At 55.8% G+C, this 19,573-nt stretch overlaps 2 protein-coding genes across 5 annotated transcripts in view; both read right to left on the bottom strand.

Annotated features, from left to right (window-relative positions):
* The window catches only part of NHEJ1 (non-homologous end joining factor 1), a 44,685-nt gene extending 32,515 nt beyond the window's left edge, over window positions 1-12,170 (bottom strand). For both annotated transcript variants that reach the window (XM_071562251.1, XM_071562252.1), the window contains exons 1-5: window positions 11,865-12,170; window positions 11,158-11,343; window positions 10,120-10,329; window positions 6,405-6,543; window positions 5,047-5,105 (exon numbers count right to left, since the gene is read on the bottom strand). In XM_071562251.1, the coding sequence (XP_071418352.1) occupies window positions 5,047-5,105; window positions 6,405-6,543; window positions 10,120-10,329; window positions 11,158-11,343 (594 nt within the window). In that variant the 5' untranslated portion in view covers window positions 11,865-12,170. The remainder of the gene's footprint in view (window positions 1-5,046; window positions 5,106-6,404; window positions 6,544-10,119; window positions 10,330-11,157; window positions 11,344-11,864) is intronic.
* A 1,827-nt stretch (window positions 12,171-13,997) lies between these two features.
* Window positions 13,998-18,729, bottom strand: SLC23A3 (solute carrier family 23 member 3). 3 transcript variants are annotated; one of them, XM_071562211.1, is made up of 12 exons: window positions 18,515-18,729; window positions 18,085-18,245; window positions 17,501-17,595; window positions 17,106-17,179; window positions 16,618-16,799; window positions 16,345-16,468; window positions 15,860-16,007; window positions 15,525-15,778; window positions 15,214-15,319; window positions 14,972-15,139; window positions 14,698-14,793; window positions 13,998-14,516 (listed from the first exon to the last, which is right to left on the bottom strand). In XM_071562211.1, exons 1-12 carry the CDS (start codon window positions 18,620-18,622, stop codon window positions 14,182-14,184), a joined length of 1,851 nt encoding a protein of 616 aa, XP_071418312.1. In that variant the 5' UTR covers window positions 18,623-18,729; the 3' UTR covers window positions 13,998-14,181. The 3 variants fall into 3 exon arrangements, with proteins under 3 accessions (XP_071418312.1, XP_071418314.1, XP_071418313.1); XM_071562213.1 differs by having other exon boundaries at window positions 14,369-14,516; window positions 14,972-15,080; XM_071562212.1 differs by having other exon boundaries at window positions 14,369-14,516; window positions 16,593-16,799.
* Between the last annotated feature and the right edge of the window lie 844 nt (window positions 18,730-19,573).

Raw genomic sequence — 19,573 nt, forward strand, 5'->3', positions numbered from 1 at the left:
GTGGGCACAAAGTACTAGCTAGTCCTTGTCCCCTTCAGCCATCAGATGTGGCTCTCTGCCCCTTATTCCTATCAGTGCCAGCATGTACATTCTCTTAGTTTTGTCTGCATGCTCCTGCTTTTGTACACATGTTCACACTGAGCACAAGTGACCCTCCACTCCTGCTTGCAGCAGTGTGCAGCTCCTTGAGTATATGTGTGTGCAAGGCAGCCTGTGTCCCACTCCTCACAGCACAGCCACACCCTACCATGTTTCCAGCGTGAGGCTTGGACCCAAGGTCAGCAACAAGACTGTGTGAACAAAGCTTGCTCAGGAATGAAGCAAGGACCCCCCAAGTGGCCCCAATCCAGAACAAAACACAGGCACCCATGGGTCTCACTGGGCAAGCACAGCACAAATGCTTTGGTGCACACAAGAGCTTGCCCTGCTTATCTGAGCAGCCGCACAAGCCAGCCCCACGCTGACACTTCTGCCCTGATCCAACCTGCCTGGGACCATGCAACCTTTGCACATGTCAGCTCTGTGAGCAACAGCACCATGGCCACTGGCTCCTTCCCCAGCCCCACACCAAGGGACCCCAGCCCAGCTGAGTGCCCATGGCACCTTCTCCCCAAGCTCTGCACCCTGCACAAGCACATGCACACTGCTGGCCCATCTAGCCCAGTCACAGCTGCAAAGCTGCAGCTACCTTGCACTCATTAAAAACATCCCTCATTTGAAGGAGCCCAAGGGCCACTTCTTCTCTGCTGCACTGGGATAATGTGGGTTTGAGGGATACTGTCCCCACTCTGCAAAATGTGCAGGTCGCCACGACCTTCGCCCTCACCCAGACCGTGGCCACTCCTCTCCCTGGGGTTTATTTTTAGTGCCTGTTAAAAAGGAGAGGCAGGGTGCTGGAAGCAGGGAGCGTACAGGTAGGTGCTCAGCTGGACCCCAGAATGGCAATGGCCTGTAGCTCTAGATCGTGTCCCGGCCGTCCTCCACCTGCCCCGCTGGCCTGTGCCCCTATGGGAGGGGGACGGGCGCCTGGCCCTAGTCCCAGTCCCGGTGGGGAACAATAAGAGGGATGCTGACCCCCGGACGCACTGACGTCAGCCAGCACCGCCGCCGGCACCACATCCAGCCCTGGCCCCCGGGGCTCCCACTCGCCCTCGGCTGGGGCCGCACTGGAAGCTGCCTGTTTGTTTACCTTCCTCTCCAGCATTGCTTGTTTTGATGGCACATCCTCCTCCTCCTCACCGGGCCCCGGGGTCGAGCCGTGAACCCGCCGCGTCCTGTTTGCTGAGGTCCCCCACTCCGGTTGCGGAGGTGCAGAGCAGCCACCCCCGCGCGCCAGCCGCAGCAGATAAAAATACACAGGGCAGAGCATCCTGGGGCGCGGGGACTATATTTGCACTGATGGTATCGGTGAGCTTGTCCTCGGTGTACCTGTCCCTGCCCTTCTCAGAGCACAGGGCACAGTGCTGCATGGACTCCCCGACCCTGCCGCCATCACAGAGCTGGACCGCGGACTGGCAGAAGCCATCATGAAATTCTGACATAGCCAAGCTGGGGCAAGCTCTCAAAACCCAGGGGTGGGCACCACACCCCACACTGCCCTGTGGGGTCATTTCTGTAACTCAGAGGGACACCTGGGGGCAAAATATCCCCCATCTGCTGGGTCCTAGGCTGCTGAGAACAGTGCTGGGGCAGCTCCAAGTCACTGAGTCCTCTCCAGACACCTGCTCCTTCCCCTCATGGTGTGAACCCCTGGGCTTGCCAATAAAAGCCACCAGCTTTGCCTCAGCTTGTGCACAGCCACCAGTCTCCTTCCAGCTCTGTCCAAGCCTAGGCAGCTGCTCAGCAGTGAACCCTTGCCAAAAACTGTGTGAGTGAAAGCATCGTTTCCTAAATGTATAAATATTACCAGGGCTTTGCTGGAAAACTCCCCATGGAGTGCACATAAGCCCAGGGAAAGGGCATGTTTAAGCTGAACGGCTGTGCAGCTCTGCCCTGGGGGACTGACAGGTGCTTTCCTCTCCATGGGGGATGCAGCAAAGGTTTGGGAAGTGAGAAAACTGTGGAGCACTTTCCTGCTTCCAGCCCTGTGCCATACCATCACGATCCCTTTTCATCTAGGAGATGCATACCACTACCAAACATTCCCAACCTGAATTTAGCAGGTGGAGAGGCTGGAAGGACCATCAGATCAGAGTTCTCCTCCTGACCTCCTGCCCAGTGACATTCAACCATGCACATCCCAAGACCAAATCCAGCAACTTGGTTTTCTTCCAGGCAAACTCCCAGCCCACTTTTGGAGACATCAAGAGATGGAGGATCAACTATTGCCCTTGTAAGCATGCCCCAGTTATTAATCACTTGCAGAAGCAAACCCAAGTGCCTCCATCCTAGCTCGAAACTGCCTGGCTGTGTCTCCCAGTGCCTTGCTTGTTCTCCACTGTTCTCTGCAAGATTAAAGAGAGCCCTTCACTAACCAGCATTTTCTCCTTGTAAAGACCCTAATACACTGTAATCACGGTGCCTCTCAATTTTCTTCCTGATAAGCTAGAAAGAGCTCTTCCCTTCCAAGTCCTTCAATGCCGAGCTCTCTCCCCAGCCCTCAATTGACATCTGTGACTCCATACAGATTGTCCAGCATCTTTTTGAAAACCTCGACACAGGAGTTGGTCGTAGAGTTCCTGGCTCCCCACAGCAGACCCTGAGGGACCCCAGCCCCTTGTGCCACTCCTTTCAGGAGCTGGTAAATGGAGTCCTGAATTGCCTGGGAGCACTGAAATACCCACACAGAGCCAACAATGTCATCCAGCCCACTTTTCTACTGCAAGAAAAGAGACTGAGGTGAAGAGCCAGTTTTGGTGGTGGACAGAGCTGAAAAGCTGTGTTTGGTGTTCCTTACTAACACAAGACCTAGGAGGCATCAGGAGGAACAACAGGGTACCATATTCAAACCAAAGGCAGCAGCTGTTCACATCTTACAGCTCACTGCTGCAGGATGGCACATGGGCCAAAAGTATCAGCAGCAGGTTTATAAAGAACAGGATGAATGCAGAGAGGACAGGTGAAAGGACAACAAGAGGACAGCCACCACCCCGGCAGACTGAACACACAACTGCACGCCTCCACCAGCCTCTCCCCTGCGACCCACGCTCAGATGTGCCTACCAGGGGATGCAGAGGAGGCGCATCTCCCAGATCCTTTCATTTCCTCTCCAGCACTCCGGCCCTAAGACACTGCTCCTGGACTGTTTCCAGGACACAGCACCAACTGCAGTCCCATTTTTGCCTCTGACGGATGCAATCCCCACCAGCTGCTTTTGCAAGGCTCCATGCAAGACTGCCTCACTCCCTTTGTGCCCACACTGCACCTTCCCCTGTAGCCCAACCCCTATCAGCTCTCAGAGGATGCTGCATTTCAAGCATGATGTTTATCTTTAGCAGATGTCATTCAGCTGACCCTTGGACAAAGACACACTTCATCATCCCCTGGTCCTGGCACATCTGCCTGTATCCTTCCAGTGACAGCACCGAAACATTTACTGACTGCTTCTGCCATGTCTGCTCCAGTATCAATCATTTTACCACTTCTGTCTACTAATAAGCTTAACCCATCGCTGGAAGCCTGGGGTTTTCTCTTACTACACTAAATAAAAACCTTTCCTTCTGCCCTTTGCCGTGATTTTTTCCTGATGTCTTTAGCTTCTGTTATTCATTTCCTACACTTCGTAATTTCTAATTTATACTGATTGCTATCTACTCCCGCTCTTCCATTTGTTATGAACTGCTCTTTTATTTCTAATTGCTGCCTTCATTTTGCCGCTGAACCAAAATGGGCTCTTGGCCAGCACTGCCCTCTTTCTTGATTGTGGAATTGTGGCTTTTTGTGGTTTCTGAGATTCTTCTGAAGGAGCTCACCGTTTTCATTCACATTTTTCTATCTAAATGTTTCCTCTGAGCTGATTTCACTCATAATTTTCCCCCTGCATTGGGAAATTAGCCCTTTCAAAAGCATGAAGGGTATAAATTACTGTGTAGGAATGTCCTTTCTTTACCCAGGGTGAATGTAATCTCGTTGTGATCATCAGGCCCTAGGCAACATCCAAGTTACAGTCCAGCACTGAATTCATCTCTATCCTTCATAACCAGAGGGAAACGAAAGTTGCCTGCACTGGATGCAATGCCTCGCATATAAAAGAAGGATCATCTCTAATTTTCAGAAACTCTGCAGATCATTTATTGCTGGCTGCACAAGAACATCAGCTTGTCTCATGAAGCAATATCCTCCCACTAACACCCTGGTTGACTCCTTGGTTTCCAGCAGGAACCATTGCTCCCCGTTCCTGTGCCTTCACAGCGAGGACAGGAACACTCAGAAACATTTCAAATCTTTTTGCATCAATGGAAATCGATCATTCCTGACCTTGACACTTTAGTTGGAATCATTGTAGTGCTTCTGTGATGATTTCCAGTCATGAAAAAGGATCAGAGGAAAAACTCTCTCCTTCCAGCCCCAGTTTCTCCAAGGCACATCTGATTTTAGAACTAAGTGTGCCAAGGGGACAGTGGTGGGCACAGCATGAATAACATGTTGAAAAGCATTTGTCTCCACAATTCACCACTGCAAAGTCATTTCTAAAAGCAACAGGTGAACCAAAAGGAGCAGCTGGCTTCTCCTAATTCACCTGCTCCCTGCCTGCCATCAGCATCAGTGTTTCAGATCCACAGCAAGTGTGGGAGGCAGGTGAGGATGCCCCAGCAATGGCACGCTCCTGTGGAGCAGCCAGCCTGGCTCGCACCTCTGGCAGCTCCCAGCATCCAGGCAGTGCCCATCCAGCCATGCCAGGCATGTTCTCAGCTCTGCTTGCCCTGCAGATGAGGTGCAAGGATACACAGAGGGCCATGGGAGAGCCAGACATGATCGTTCTTCAAATAAGTCCAGCCATCCCCATCAGTTGTCCCATCCAGCCTGGCACACTTCACACCGGGGCTGCTGATGCCATGTCCTGACCACACTTGTGCCAAAGGACAGGGAACTTGCACCACTCCTTACCTTAACCATAAAGTTCTGCTGAAATGTCTCCTCCTGGAAGGGCTCTGTCCGCAGCCGGTCTGCAAGGGAGAGAGGGATCAGCCTGGGTAGGTCTGGCCAGAGCTCCCATCCCAGCTTCCCTTCCCCGGCCCATGGGCTGAGGAGGCTGCAGGGGAAAAGCTCCAGCATGCCCATCCCAGAGCCAGCAGGAGACCCCAGTAGGCTTGGGCTAGGGAAATGTCACCTGGGTAGCAGAAGACGCAAGGACCACAAGACAGTGGGAGAAACACAGCTGAGCCTGCTGATACACACAGCAGCCAGGTAGCAGAGACAAGAGCCCATCCACACTTGTCCCAGCACTTTCTCACACTAAGGAGCAGTCAACAGTGGCACCACACTGTTTCCAGATTTTACAACTGGAAAGAGCTGCCTGAGTTTACAGGACAGGGCACTGCTTGTCTAGCTGTTTTTCTGAAGTGGTGAGCCAGCCTCTGTCTTCCTGCAAGGGACAGGAGAGGCCACCTGCTCACCAGCATCAGCCCCTGGACTCAAGCTGGGTTGTCCTGGCTGCTTTAATCCCTGCAGAGCTGGCACACAGAAGGAGAGAGGGGAGCACAACCAGCTGATGCAGCTCTAGTGCATCTACGGGGCAGATCCAAGCTCCTGTGGTGGGACACCTGTCACGGGACATGATCTAAACCACATCACCTTCCTGGACATGATACACAAGCCAGGGCTCACCCACATCAGTCTCTCCATCTTGGGAGGCAACGTCCATACAGAAGGGCAAGTATGACCTGGACAAAGCACGGCACTAGCAAGGGACAACGGGAAAAATAGCATCCAGCCAACCTCCATGGGCAGAGGACAAACCACTTTCTAAGGTGGCTCCTCCCAGCAAGTTTTGACCCACATCCTACCCCTGAGAGAGCTATTGCCTGCCTGTTTTCCCTGATGGCAAAGTGGGCTAGGCATTAGAGGTTGACTGATGTGTGCGGCTGCACTTCCCATGTCTGAGAGAGTCAGGAGCCCTTGGTTGCTCTCCAAGCACTCAATGAGCCACGGCACTTGGGAAGGGAGCCTGACACCACTACAGGGCCAGCCCTTGCTGGCATACCCACCAGCTCCTGAGGACCAGCCAGGTGCTCTCAGAGTAGTGGCCCCTTGGTGACTTCCCAACTCCTCTAGCTCTCAGTCAAGGACCGTTCCTCCCCCAGCTTTCCACAGGGGCTGCTCCCCAGCCTTATGGCTACTGTCATGCTGCTGGCTCAGCTCAACACAAAACACAAGCCTGGTTAGGTAAAAGCCAGAGGGAGCACGGCACACCAGCCCTATGCTGAAGAGGAAACTCACTCCCTGCCCCAGGCATCCCTCCTCACCTCTGCTGAGAGTGGCCCCACTCTCCCTGTAATCTTCAACCTCAGCATCCTTCTGGAGCAACAGAGAGATCAGCTCTTGTACCTGGTACTGCAGCACTAAGTTCATCCGAATCAGGGGCCGCACGAGGTGACGGGACACCTATGATTGAGAAGGGACACTCCAGGAACAGTCCAGGTCCACAAAGACACGCAGCTATCCACAGACTGGTCAAAGCAGGGCAGCCAGCAAGGTCCTAGGAAGAGCTGCAGCCCAGGTCACATAGGACTCCCCAGAATACTCCACATCTCACCCAACTACAGTGGGAAGCAGTCAAAAGATGTCAGCTGGGAGAAGGTAGGCAAGTTGCTATGGGACAGGTTCCAGGTCCATCCTTTCACAGCTGGGGTCTGTAGCAGGGGAGAGCTTAGGTGGGAGAGTCCAATGGGAACAGTGTGTAGAGACAGGCAATGTTCCACCCGCCATTTGGGATGCAGCAGGAGATAGAGAGCCCCCCATGTGCTACTCAGGCCCTCCCCATGGCTCTGCACACCTCATGGCATGTTCCTACACAGGAACAGGCATAGCTGGGTGAAAAATCAGAAAGACACACCAAGGTATCAAACTGTGGCTTGAGGAACAGGAGAGACTCTCCCAGGGAGGTAAGATCAGAAGCAGAAAAGATCCCAACATGCAGGACTCACACAGGCTCCAGCTCCCCATCACAGCCCATCACTGCCCCCCGCCCCGAGCTTCCACCCACGCAAACCCCAAGCAGAGCCCTGGCTATGTCCTCTCCCCAGAGCCAGGATGGGCCACTATGGCCCACCAAGCACATGAAGCAGCCTACCTCCCATCACCTCCTTCAGTCTCTGGCAGGATATTTGAGATCCCCACAATGCATCACGCTCCTTGTCTCACCTCTGTGGCTAGGATGACCCCACAGGTGAGAGGACAGCAAACTCAGCATTGCTCCTGAAGCATTCTTGCTCCTGTGATGAGTAGGCTCCACACACTGCTCACCCTCAGGCATGAGCCACAGAGGTGATGGCCATTGCCCACACAGGCACGTAGAATGTACTGTCCACAGCAGAGCTGGGACAGGGCAAGCCAGGTGGGCTCTGTGCCCGCCTCAAGGCCCTGGCCAAGGCAGAGTTGGCCCCCACTGCTGCAATCACACCAGCCATGCTCAGGACCCCAGCTGCTTCCCACCTCCACAGTGTGCCTTGCAGATATCCAGTGTGCGTCCAAGCTAAAGGAGAGGAGCAGCCGAGAGCATGGGCTTTGCACCTCCTCAGTTCAGCCTCTGCGTATTTTGCCCGGGAAGGGACATTAAGTTCCTGGGGCAAGCCAAGCCAGGACCCGGATTATTGGCTCTCCAGTTCAGCCTTGACGGTGAGGACCGATCCTGCAGCAGCCGGGGAAACGGCTCTCCCCCCGTGACGCCCAAGCATAGCCGTGCGTGGGGAGAGGAAACGTGCCCGCAGCGGGGCCCGGCGGGACAGGGTGCCGGGGCTTTAGGGCGCTGCCTCCTGCCGGCAGCGGAGCCGCGGGGCCGGCCCCGGACCGGGGCTCTGCCGGAGGCTCCGGCCGGGCCCGTTCGCGGGCGCCGGGCGCCCTCTTGTGCGCATAGGGACGAAGGGCCCTTGGGGGATCACCGAAGCACAGAATATGCTCAGTTATAAGGCACCCCTAAGGAACATCGAGTCCAACTCTTAGCCTTGCACAGGACCATCCCCAAGAGTCACACCATGTGCCTGAGAGTATCATCCAAACACTTCTTGAACTCTTGTCACACTTGGTGCTGTGACCACTTCCCTGGGGAGCCTGTTCCTGTGTCCAATCACACTCTAGGTAAAGAACATTTATCTAATATCCAACCTAAACCTTTCCTGACTCAGCTTCAGGCCATTCCCTCAGGTCCTGTCACAGGTCACCACAGAGAAGAGATCAGTGCCTGCCCCTTCTCTTTCCCTCAAGAGGAAGTCATAACTGCAAAGAAGTCTCCCCTCGATCTCCTCCAGGCTGAACAGACCTAGTGACCTCAGCCATTCCTCTTATGGCTTCTCCTCAAGGCCCTTCACCCTTTTCGTTGCCCTCCTTTGGCCACTCTCTAAGAGCTTAACATCTTTCTTATATTTGTGGTGCCCAAAACTGCACACAATATTCAAGGTGAGGCTGCCCCAGTGCAGAGCAGAGCAGAGCAGGGCAATCTCCTTCCTCCACCAGCTGGCGATGCTTTGCCTGATGTCCTCCAGGACATGCTGGCCCTCCTGGCTGCCAGGGCACTGCTGACTCATGTTCAACTTGCCACTGCCCAGGTCCCTTTCTGTGGCACTGCTCTCCACCATCTCATTCCCCAGGTTGCCCCATTCCAGGTGCAGAATCTGGCACTTTTCCTTGTTTAACTTCATATGGTTGGTGATTGCCCAGTCCTCTGATTTGTACAGGTCTCTCTGCGGGGCATCCCTGCCTCCAAGGGAGTCAACACCTCCTCCCAGTTTTGTGTCATCTGCAAACTTGCTCAGTATCCCTTCCAGTCCTGCATGCAAGTCATTTATGAAGATGTTGAAGAGCACAGGGCCTAATGTGGAGCCTTGCAGAACCCCACCAGTGACAGGTTGGCAGTCTGATGTTACCCCCTCACTATTGCTCTCTGTGCTCAACTTGTGACCCAGTTGCTCATCCACTACATGCTGTGTTTATTCAGCTGTATGCTGGACATTTTGTTCAGAAGGATACTGTGGGAGCCCTAGCCTGCAGCCCCGTCCTGCCTGCAAGGATCCAGTGGAGGGACTGCCTCCAGAAACACAACATGGTGGGCAGCTCCATGACAACAGTAACCCCTTAAAAGCCAGGGAGACCTTCCTTTAATTCCTTCCATCATGACAGATTGCCTGCAGGTCCTCTTGGGGTACCTGCCACCCTGTGCCCTGCTTCACAGTGTGCACCAAAAGAGAACAGCATAACTCTGCTCTACAGGGTGCTGACAGGGAATCACCCCACACTGGACATAAAATCACAGAAGGGTTTGGGTTGAAAGGGACCTTCAGGATCATCTAATTCCAACCCCTTGCCATGGGCAGGGATGCTCAAAGCTCCATCCAGCCTGGCCTTGAATACTTCCGGGGATGGAGCATCCACAATGTCTCTGGGCAACTTGTTCCAATGCCTAAGCACCCTAATAGTGAAGAATTTCTTCCTAGCAGCCAATCTAAATGTGTCCTCACTAACTACCCATGTAAAAAGCTCCTCTCCCTCTTTTTTATAAATCCTCTTCAAGTACTGGAAGGTTGCAGTGAAGTCTCCCTGGAGCCTTCTCTTGTCCATGCTGAACAATCCCATCTGTCCCAGTCTTTCTTCCTAGGAGAGGTGCTCCAGCCCTCTCATCATCTTTGTGGCCCTCCTCTAGATCTGCTCTAACAGGTCCATGTCTTTCTTGTGCTGAGGACCCCAGACCTGGATGCAGAATTCCTGGTGGGGTCCCACCAGGGCATCACCCTCCTGCCCCAGCAGCAGCATGTGCTGGGCCATCCCTACCTCACCATAAGGCACAAACCAAGGTGCTAAGGCCTCAGTGGGAAGAAACGGACAGTAAGCGTTGGGAGGGGCAGCAGGCAGAGTCAGGCAACCTACAGTCACCAGTGTGGCTCAAGACCATCCCAAAGCTTCCAGGCATTAGAAGACAATCCTTAACTTTGGCCACCCCCTCCCCAAAGTCTCCACAGCTTCGCTCACCATCTCCAAGGGAGCAGGGCAGCAGTGGAAGGCCCAGTAGAAGGGCAGTCCTGACAGCTCACTTTTCACATGCAGGCTGAGGCCACTGGCAGAGCGGTTGTAGGAGAAGGTGGTAGCAGCATCTGACTGGCCTGCCAGCAAGGAGCACATCAGGTTGCACAGGTGGTTCAGGAAGGAGGACACGTGGACCGTCAAACGCTTGTTCAGGTCCTAGGGAAAGGCAAGGTTAGGGAGCTCAGCACCAGGGAAAAAATAGCACAGAAAGAGCATGTCCCACTTCAAAAAGCCATTCCTGGGCCTCAGCTTTCAGCCCCATGGCAGGACATTACCCACTGGTTCTCCCAGGCCAGCTGAGCTGGGGAGGCTTCCCTCTTGTGCCAGCCCAGGGTCTCCACTAGCATACCTGCACGCCATCACAAGTGTCACAGGCTGGCCAAGAGCCAACAGCAGGACAACTTGCCAGAGCTGGGGAATGGTTGCCACCATATGCCCACTCCTCCTGCCACCAGCCATTCAGCACAGCCATTATGTGACACAGAGACATGCCACTCCAATCGCACATGAGGGCCTGGACACATGGACTACAGTGAGGAGATAAGGCACGGCTCCATCTATTTTTGGTGGCCAGGCTAACAGGATACCCCATGAGAGACTGTCCTAGCTATGAATAAGAACAGAATCTCTCTGTCACTGAGCAGTTGGCAGCCTTGTTTCAAGCTACTCTTTAGTACAGTGTTACTGTGAAAACCAGCTGCCCATCCAGCCCACAAGTGAAAAGTGTGCCACCTTCTGTACACAGACCCAGTGAACACCTGGCTGCTCTGGGCATGCTAAATAGCATGCCCACTCTCCCAGGAGGAGGGTGTTTGGCCAACTGGGGTGACAGTGCTTGCACAAAGCCAGACAGGGACTTCTCAGGCTCATCATTTTCACCAAGCCTTGTCAGATCCAACAGCTATTGTGTCCCCAAGCAATTTATGCTTGGATGTCAGCTGTTGCAAGGAGAAAAGGAGGTCCCTGGATTTCTCAGACACTCACCTTGGACCTTTGTCCCACAGCCTTGGTGTCTGCACTCTCATACCAGACACAGCTGAGGTCAGAGATCAGCAGGATATAGCCAGTATCCCTGAAGCACACTTTGAGAAGAAAACTGGACTCGCCAAAGTGAACAGAAGCCCAAGGCTGGGTCAGGAGGTTGCACTCCAACTCCTCAAAGCCCTCCATCTGCAAGAGAGCAAACAGGCTCCTGCCTCAGCCTCCACCCGGGAAGACCTTGCTCCCTGCCGATCTCTCTCACAGCGCAGAGGTGAGGATGCTCAGCCAGCTCTGTTCACACACATCCCTGCACAGGCATGCAGCAGAGCTCGGGTGGACATTTTGGGGAGCTCAGTGCTCACAATAAGCAGCCCAGATACGCCAGCAGATGCACGGCCGCGTAACTGCTGCGTCCCCGGGTTACTCGGTGCTTGGGACGCTAACCCGGCAAGACCTCTAAGCCCAAACTGACATTTAAGCTGCCCCGCCGGCACCGGGCGGGCAGCCGGACGCTGAGGCATCCCGTCCCTGTGCTACACGCGCGCCCGCGCCGTCCCTGCCAGTAGCAGCACCGGCAGCGTAAAGTGCCGGCAGCGCTCTACTGCTTCCCGCTCCTCCCTGGGACGGGCTCCATGCCTCCCCAAACACTCAGGGACGCAGCGACCGCGACGTGCCCGCAGGCCTGGGGCTCTGCGAAGCCGGGGCGTTACCCGAGGGCAGAAGGAGAAGGCGAACAGAGACTGCCGAGGCGAAAGGCGAGCGCTGGCAGCCTCCACCAGCGCCGGGCCGTGGGCGATAGTACACTACGGCTCCCGGCATGCCGCTCTCTTCCGCGGCGAGCTGCGCCGGGGCACGCCGGGAGGTTTAGCTGGATTCGCAACGGGAACTAGCATCGCTGCAGCAGGGTCAGCGCCCCGTGCTCCTGCTGCCTTGCCTCTGACAACGACAGCGAACCGAGCTGGCGCGTCCCTCTAGAGCATCTCCAGTTGCCGTAGGAGGTGCCATGATCAAGACGCTCGTGGGGACCGAAATGCCTTACGACTTTGTTTTGCGCTTGCGCCTGTAATGAAATGTCCTGGCACGAGTGCCCACCTGGGGACAGGGCACCGTACAGCTGGAGAGGCAGCGGCAGCGGGGGACTCCTCTACTCCTGTCCCTTCGCCCTGGGTATATTCCTTAGCCCCAGTCTGCCTGCACAGAGCAGGTACCTGCACTGCTGTTCTCCCAGGCTGTGCTGTGCAGGAGTTTGGCTGCTGCACCACAGCGAGCCCTGCATAGCTGGGGCTCCAGGTGCCTCTGTCCCACATGCAAGGGGACTGGGCTCTCAAAAGACTTCAGAGCAGGACTGTCCCACCACGCTACCCCAGTCATCTCCACGCTGAGCACAGTGCCATCTTTACTGCAGCACTGACCTCAGAAACCCCAGCACCAACACTCTTGACTGCAATCCCCAACCTGCACTCCATGCATTGAGGCCATCCACACTGCAGCCACAAACTGGCCCCCACGCACCCGTGTGCTGCCCCCTAAGCCCCAAATTTATGATCTCTTCAAATACACACCCTTCCACTCACCCCTCTCCCTAGCATGCAGGCTGCAGCTGCCCCTCAGGGTAGGGCCAAGGAAGGGTGGTCATCCTGGAAGGTTTGCATCCTGAAGGGGTGCCAGGGACTGGAGAAGAAGGCAGGACCTTCAGAGTGCAGGACAGACTGGGTTGCATGGCCAGGGTAGGGTGCAGTAAGGTTTGGGTTGCAGGACCAAATTGGACTTTGGGCACAGGTGGAACATAGGGCCAGGTTGACATGCTGGCTGCATGAGGAGCTGTGCATTACACCCCACACCCACTGGGTGCACAGGACCCAGCTGTGGGGATCACAGAGAGCTGGAGAAAGAGGGCCACACCTGGGGACCTGAACAGAGTCCCACCACATCCCATCCACCTTGCATCCACATTTGGGTGTTGCTGGGTATTGAGAGCCTCCTTGGGACAAGGTGGAATGGGCAGCCAGAACCTGAAGCTGTGGTCCAGCCCAAGCACGTCACTCCCATAGACCAGTTCTAGCTTCCTTTCAGCACAAGTCCATCCTCCCTTTTGAGTTTGCACTCAGGGTCACCTACTGTGCATCATCCAAGGTCTGCAAAGCCACAGCCTTTCCTATCCCCCTGCTGGGCTTTTGCAGGCCAGTTCAGACTGGTGGAGGCAACAGAGAGGAGAGACAGCAGAATCCTTTCTGTGGACTCTGATCTGCTGTAAACGCTGAAACAGTGGGCAGGGGTAGTGCAGACTCTGCTGCAGATGGCAGTGGGAAACAACCTAGGTGCTGAGCTTAACCCCTGAGGTCAAAGATATTTTCTTCTCTAGGGAAATATGCTGTTGGGTGGTTTAGTCACAAGAGCAATATGTAGTGAGATGTTATGTGGTGAGCACTGCTGGCACCATCCTACTATAGGTGAAAGGGCATTCACTGTTTTGAGCTGAGCTGAGTTTTGACATGGAGCTGAGTTTCACCCCCAGCCTGGGGCTTCCTGAATGGCCAGAGCATTACTATACACCTGGTGCCATGAACACAACTAGGACACAACAGGGAGGAAGTGGAGAGCCCACCCTTCCTGAGCACAGTGCCAGCAGGTGAGCAAGCCTAGGGTGACACTCCTTTTGGGGCTGGCCAAAGCACTGAACCCTCCCCTAGTCATGTCCACAGGGTGATGGTGGATTTTAGAGGCACTCACATCCTCAGCTGCAGTGTCACCAGGTGACCATGCCCTCCAGTCACAGTCCTCAGGGTGCTAGGGGATCCCCCAGGCAAATCCTGTCTAGAAAGGAAACCCCTGGAAAGGGCAAAGTTGGTTGAAGGTTTTTATATCTTGCTCCCAAGCAGGGAAATCAGGTTTGTGGGTAGAGGTGGGGGTGTAGAAGCTCAGGTCCCTCCAGTCCACATGGGCTTCAGAAAGGAGTAGGAAAGTGGCTCACAAGCTGCCCTGGGGGCATAGCCCTGGTTTCACACAAGGCATCCCCATGTCACAAGGTCAAGCCACAGAGTGCCACGTGGTTGTCTCTGTCTGGCTTGCCCTCGTTGCTGGCTGTAGCTCCCCAGAACTGGATTTGGGAAGCAGGTGTGTCCCTTCCCCTGCGGCAGCAGTTCCCTCCTCAGTGGCACAGCTGCCTTCCTCCTCTTCCTCACTCCTTGGGCAGAGGAAGCAGCAGGGGAAGGCTTTGAAGGAGGATGGCAGCAGCCTCCTCAGCCCAGTGGGGAGCCCATATGCTTGCCTGGCTTCGCCCCTCTCTCCATGGTGATGATGATCACCTGCCCCAGCTTTCCATGGTGCCAGCCTGGAGGGCAGCCCTCGTTCCTCCAGAGTTCCTGGGAGGTAGGCAGTGAGATGGGAGCCCCTTCCTCCAGGTGCATCCTCCCAGCCCACATCAGCCCCAAGACCCTAAGCAGGACTGCCTGGAGGCAGAGCTGGTCGTTTGGGAACAGTTCCATGGCCAGATCCAGCCCCTCAGAGCAGGAACTACACAGAGTACTTAAAACAGACCCTCACCTGAGACTGTGTTCTCCAGAAAAAATGACAAGAAGCCAGTTAAGAAGACAGGCACCCTGAGCAGACAGAGGAAGAGGAGGTCCAGTGGCACCCAGCCTGCAGGGACAGTGCCAGAATCAGTCAGAAGGTACTAGCCAGCTGGGGGAAAGGGGACGAAGCAGCCACGGCAGATCCAGGGATTGAAGAGCTGACCCAACCTCCCAGGACACAAGACGTGTAGTCACCATGCCATAGGACCCAAGGCTTTGCTGTGCCTGGTGAATGTCCATTCTACCTGTGGCCAGATGAGTCAGAGCTGCGCCGAACCACCGTGGAACCAGCAGTGCCATAAACATGGCAAAGCCGACAATGAAGATATTCCTCCCTGAGTCGATGTCTGCATACTGGAAGTAGGAGATGCCCGTGCCCACAGCCACGGCGTAGGTGACACAGAGCACCCCTCCTGCAAGGAGCAGGAGTCAGGCAGTGCCAAGCAAGCTGCAGGTGCTGCAGTGAGGGGCAGGGCAGGGTACCCACCATGAACTGCCAGCGGGATGTGGCTGAGAAGCCCTGCTAGCCTCGGGGACGTGCCCAGCACCACACATGCCAGCGCACTTACTTGCACTGAGAGGCGACAACCAGCCTGGCAGAAAAGAAGAATGGGACTGAGGATGGGTAGCATCACCCTTACTCTGTTCCCTAGCCCCCACCCCCCCCGCCCCCCCGCCATTTTGTCATACGTACCTGCTTTTCCTGGTGATGGCTCAGTGACAGCCTGAGCATTACAGGTTCCCCACACCTGCTCCATTGCCTTCCCTTGCCAACCTTTTCCCCCTACCCTGGCATACCTGAGTGAGGCCAGTGGTGCAGGTGTTGGCAATGCTGGAGGCCGTGCCCCCTGGAGTGCCCAGCAGTCCTGCGAGGAGGCTGCCCAACCCTTCCATGCAAAGCCCCCGGTTGCAGGCGTGAGGGGTCAGCTGAGGGGCTCGCAGCAGCCTCCCACACAGCACATAGCAGCCCAATGAGTTCATGCTGCAGCTGATGGCCATGGCAATGCCCACTGCCAGCGCCCGGGGGGTGAGCAGCGGCCACCCCCACTCGCCTGCAGCAGAAGAAAAAAGGATGGGTGATAGAACCCCCAGCAAAAGGTAGATTGGCTGCACTCAGTCCTGCTGCCCCCCACCTGCATAGGGGATGCGGACCCAAGGGGCATGAAAGGTGCCGTTGGCCCAGGATAGCTGTGCCATGGCCAGGTCCCGTGATTCCCAGGAGATATGGAAGCAGCTGAGGATGGCACAGACAATGCAGACACCAGCAAACGGGAGCAGCACCTGCAAGGTAAAAGGGGATCCTCAGGACCCTTCTCCCCTGCCTGCCCTGGCCAGTGTCCCCTCTTCTGTGCTGCAGATAGCAGGTCCTTGTCCTGTCACCTCTCCCACAGAGCCATGCCACATCTTCCCTTACCCCTGCAGGGAGCATCCGAGGCTCTGCAGTGCCAACACCCTAGGTGCCCAGTGCTTCCCCAGAAGCATCCATGTCCTGGGAGCTGCACCAGAACTTCTCACCCCTGCCTCAGCTCCAGGTCGCACCTAACCCCACATCAAAGAGCAAGGCTTAGAGAAATGCCTGGTCATAGTGGATGGAGCAGGGGCAGACAAGAAATAGTACCGAGAACGTGCGCAGGGTGGGAACTGATGGCTCTGTGAAGCCCTCTCGAACACAAGGCCAGGCACAGAATGGCAGACGGCAAGACTGCAAGTGCTGGGAGAAGGTGACAGCAAGGAGCATGAGCCTAGGAGAGGGAGAATAGGTCACCATACAGCATCACAGTGATGGGCCCCCTCACATGTGCTGTGCACTGCAGGGGTGTCCCATTCCTGTCCCAGTGGTGAAGGAAAGTCCCAGGAGCTGCACACCAGTGTGGTTCCCAGGCTCACATACAGCAGCGCTACACCCCAGTTAGTGGAGCAGAAGAAAGCAGCTTCCTTGTATGTGGACAGCCCAATGATGGAGAGGCTAGGAGCCAGGACCATGGGCCCACAGTGCTGAGCTGCCCACCCGCACATGCCGAACACTCCTAGTACCAACTGAATCAGCCCAGAAACCAGCACTGCTCCAGAGACCTGCAAGAAGAAAGGATGGGGCCTGTGGGACAGCATACATGGAGAGCAGTTCAACACCTTCCCTTGGCCACACTCCCATTACCCCAGAAGCATCACTTGTTCCACGTGCTCTGCCCAAGCCCAGAGTAAGGTACATGCACACGCATCAGGATCCCCATTGCCTTTGCATATCCTGTTGTGTCCCCTCTATTCATGGCAATCCCCAGGAGGGATGGTAAAGAGACTAGGGGTGCAAGGGATATAGGTGACAACTGGGAAGCTGACAGAGCAGGATGGGAATCCCCATCCCACCACAGGAGCACCCACCTCTTGCAGCAAGGCAGCCTGGCTCCCTGCAACGGTGCAATGCAGTGCAGGGCAGGTTCTGGCCATGGCTGTGCCTGGAAGGGAATTTTGGAGGGATGTGATGCACATTAGATGCTGGGCTCCTGGAGGCATGTCCAAGAGCTTGCAGCACAGAAACTGGCTGGAGGACCAGCATGCCAGTATCTCCGTCCCGGTAAGCCCTGACTCTGGGAAAGTGACCAGATGCATTGCAGGTGCACTCAGGGGTGAGTAGGATGCTGTGCACCATTACCAGCAGGTCCAGCAGGCAGAATCCCTCATCCCTACCCCATGTACCAGGTTCCTCATGATTGCTATTCTCCTGGCAGCAGCATGACCCAGACCCCAAGGGACACAGCCTCCAGCACTTTGCTCACCATTCCTGTCTGTGCTGGCACCGGGGGACAAGTGGGAGCTCAGCACCATGGCAGGGACCAGGTACTCAAAGGATGGGATTTGAACCAGTGGCAACCTGAGGAAATGGACAGTAAGGGCACACAAGGAAAGAAAGCGTGGACAGGGCTGCTCCAAAAACCCAGGCTACCAGAGGAGCAGGGGTGGGAAGCAAACCAGATTAACTCCAAAGTGGTGGGAGGTCATCTCATATTTCACATGTGCCCTAGTACATCCCAAGTGCCAGCACATGCAGTGTGTGCAGAGGCTTGGCCAAATACTATACCCAACCCCTGTGTGGGCAGTAGTTACTGGATAGTCTGGAGGAGTTGTGTATGATGCTGATCAAGGCAGTGAGGAACTAGAGGGAAAGCACAGCAGTTTTTCTAGAGGGATGCGAAAGAGGGAGGGGACAGCTGTGCAGAGAAGGGCAAGAGATTTTCCTTGCACCTGTTCCCACCTCCAGCAAAGCCCATCTTCCCACAGCCTAGGAGGGAGCAGACATACCCTGCCATGGCACCACCCTCCTCCTAGTAACAGCTGCATCCCCTTCAACCCCCTTTCTCACCGGCTCCCAAGGGTGGTCTGCAGCATTGTGGAGATGCCGCAAGCAAAGAGACTACGTGCCAGCAGCTCACTGGTGGCCTGGGCACGAGGCAGCTCTTTGGGCAGGGTGGGCAACAGGAGGAGGTGGAAGACGCAGAGCAAGGAGGCCTGCACGGCCAGGTGCTGTGCAAGGAAGAGATGGAGCAGTCACAACTCCCTGCAGCACCCAAAGCTGCAGTTCCCCATACCCAGCCCCGCTGAGAGGGTGGACGCCCACTGACACCACCTGGGCAGCACTCTCACCACTGCCCACTCCCTTCCAAGCACCCACTGCCCAGAGACCCACACACCCTTTATCTGGCAGGATACAGCCCCTGCCCTGCCACCTGGGAGGATCACAGCCCTCTCCTCCTCATCCCATTTCTCTGGCTGCTCACTGTGGTCCCCCTCACCTGAAAGGCTAAGCAACAGGTCAGCGTCCAGGAACACATCCTCTGTGAGGAGCAGGTTGCGAGCACGGGGCTCCCAGCTCCAGGAGCTTTGCTGTGGTCCCCATTCATGCTGCTGCCTCACTGCACTGCTCCCAGTTTGCAGAGCAGAGAGGGTGGGTAGGCTCCCACCCCCCTCAGGGCTCCTCACAAGCTCTCCACAGCTGAACTTCCACCTTCTGTAGGAGCTGCCCCAGGGTTAGCCATTAACTTGAGTTGGTGAGTAACCTGCCCTTGTGGCCAGGAATGCAAGTGTCACCGTGGGTTGTCACCACAAGGGCCAGGCAACAGCCATCCACAGCAAGGACACCAGACACTGTTAACAGTGCCAGCTGCCCACATCCCTGCCTCTTGTCATAAACACGGCAGGTGCTGGGTGGGTTGTGGCACAGATACCTCTTCCTTTATGTGCTTGGAGCATCCCCACCAGCAGCATCCTCCAGCCTCAGCAGGTCCTGCCTGTAACTTCTTCATCCCCAGCACAGCAGCCCTGACCCCTGGTCCAGCCTGGTCTCTGATGTGGGTCTGTCACATTTTTCCCGTTCTCCTAAGAAAGCACTGAATCCTGCCACAAGGATGCCAGAGACAACTGCCTGCTTGGCTGGAAAGGGTCCCAAGGGCACACAGGCAGGGGATGCTCGTGTTTTTGTCATGGGGCAGAGGTGCCTGTACCAGTGACCTGGTCAAGCCCTTGCTGCTTGTAATTCTCATTAACAGGTAAGACTTCAGGGAGCAAAAACCGGTAGAGATCCCATGCATTGCCCACATTCCCAAGGATGGGGAACCTCCTCTCTCCCGCTGCCCCTGCGTTCCCCAGGCACCAGACCTGATATCCCTCCTGTCACCAGAAACCCCGGTTCCCCTTGAGCCCTGCAGGACAGGCAGCACAGTGCTTTGAGCTCACTAGCAGCACCCAGGATCTGCCTCACACAGCAGCTCAGGGAGCAGGCACAGCGGCATGGATGGGCTCCACTCTGGGGAGGCATGCTGCCAGTAGGGCGCAGCTCAGCAGGACAAGACAGG

Source organism: Pithys albifrons, chromosome 8 (assembly GCF_047495875.1).
Source record: "Pithys albifrons albifrons isolate INPA30051 chromosome 8, PitAlb_v1, whole genome shotgun sequence".
NCBI lineage: Eukaryota > Metazoa > Chordata > Aves > Passeriformes > Thamnophilidae > Pithys > Pithys albifrons.

Bases quoted from the DNA above. Each gene is read 5' to 3' on its own strand.
- SLC23A3 (XM_071562211.1), bottom strand. From the start codon at position 18,622: ATGAATGGGGACCACAGCAAAGCTCCTGGAGCTGGGAGCCCCGTGCTC. The intron at 18,246-18,514 runs GTGAGGGGGACC...TTCCTTGCACAG, and splicing joins CCTGTTGCTTAGCCTTTCAG to CACCTGGCCGTGCAGGCCTC. The intron at 17,180-17,500 runs GTGAGCAAAGTG...ATTCCCTTCCAG, and splicing joins TGCCAGCACAGACAGGAATG to GCACAGCCATGGCCAGAACC.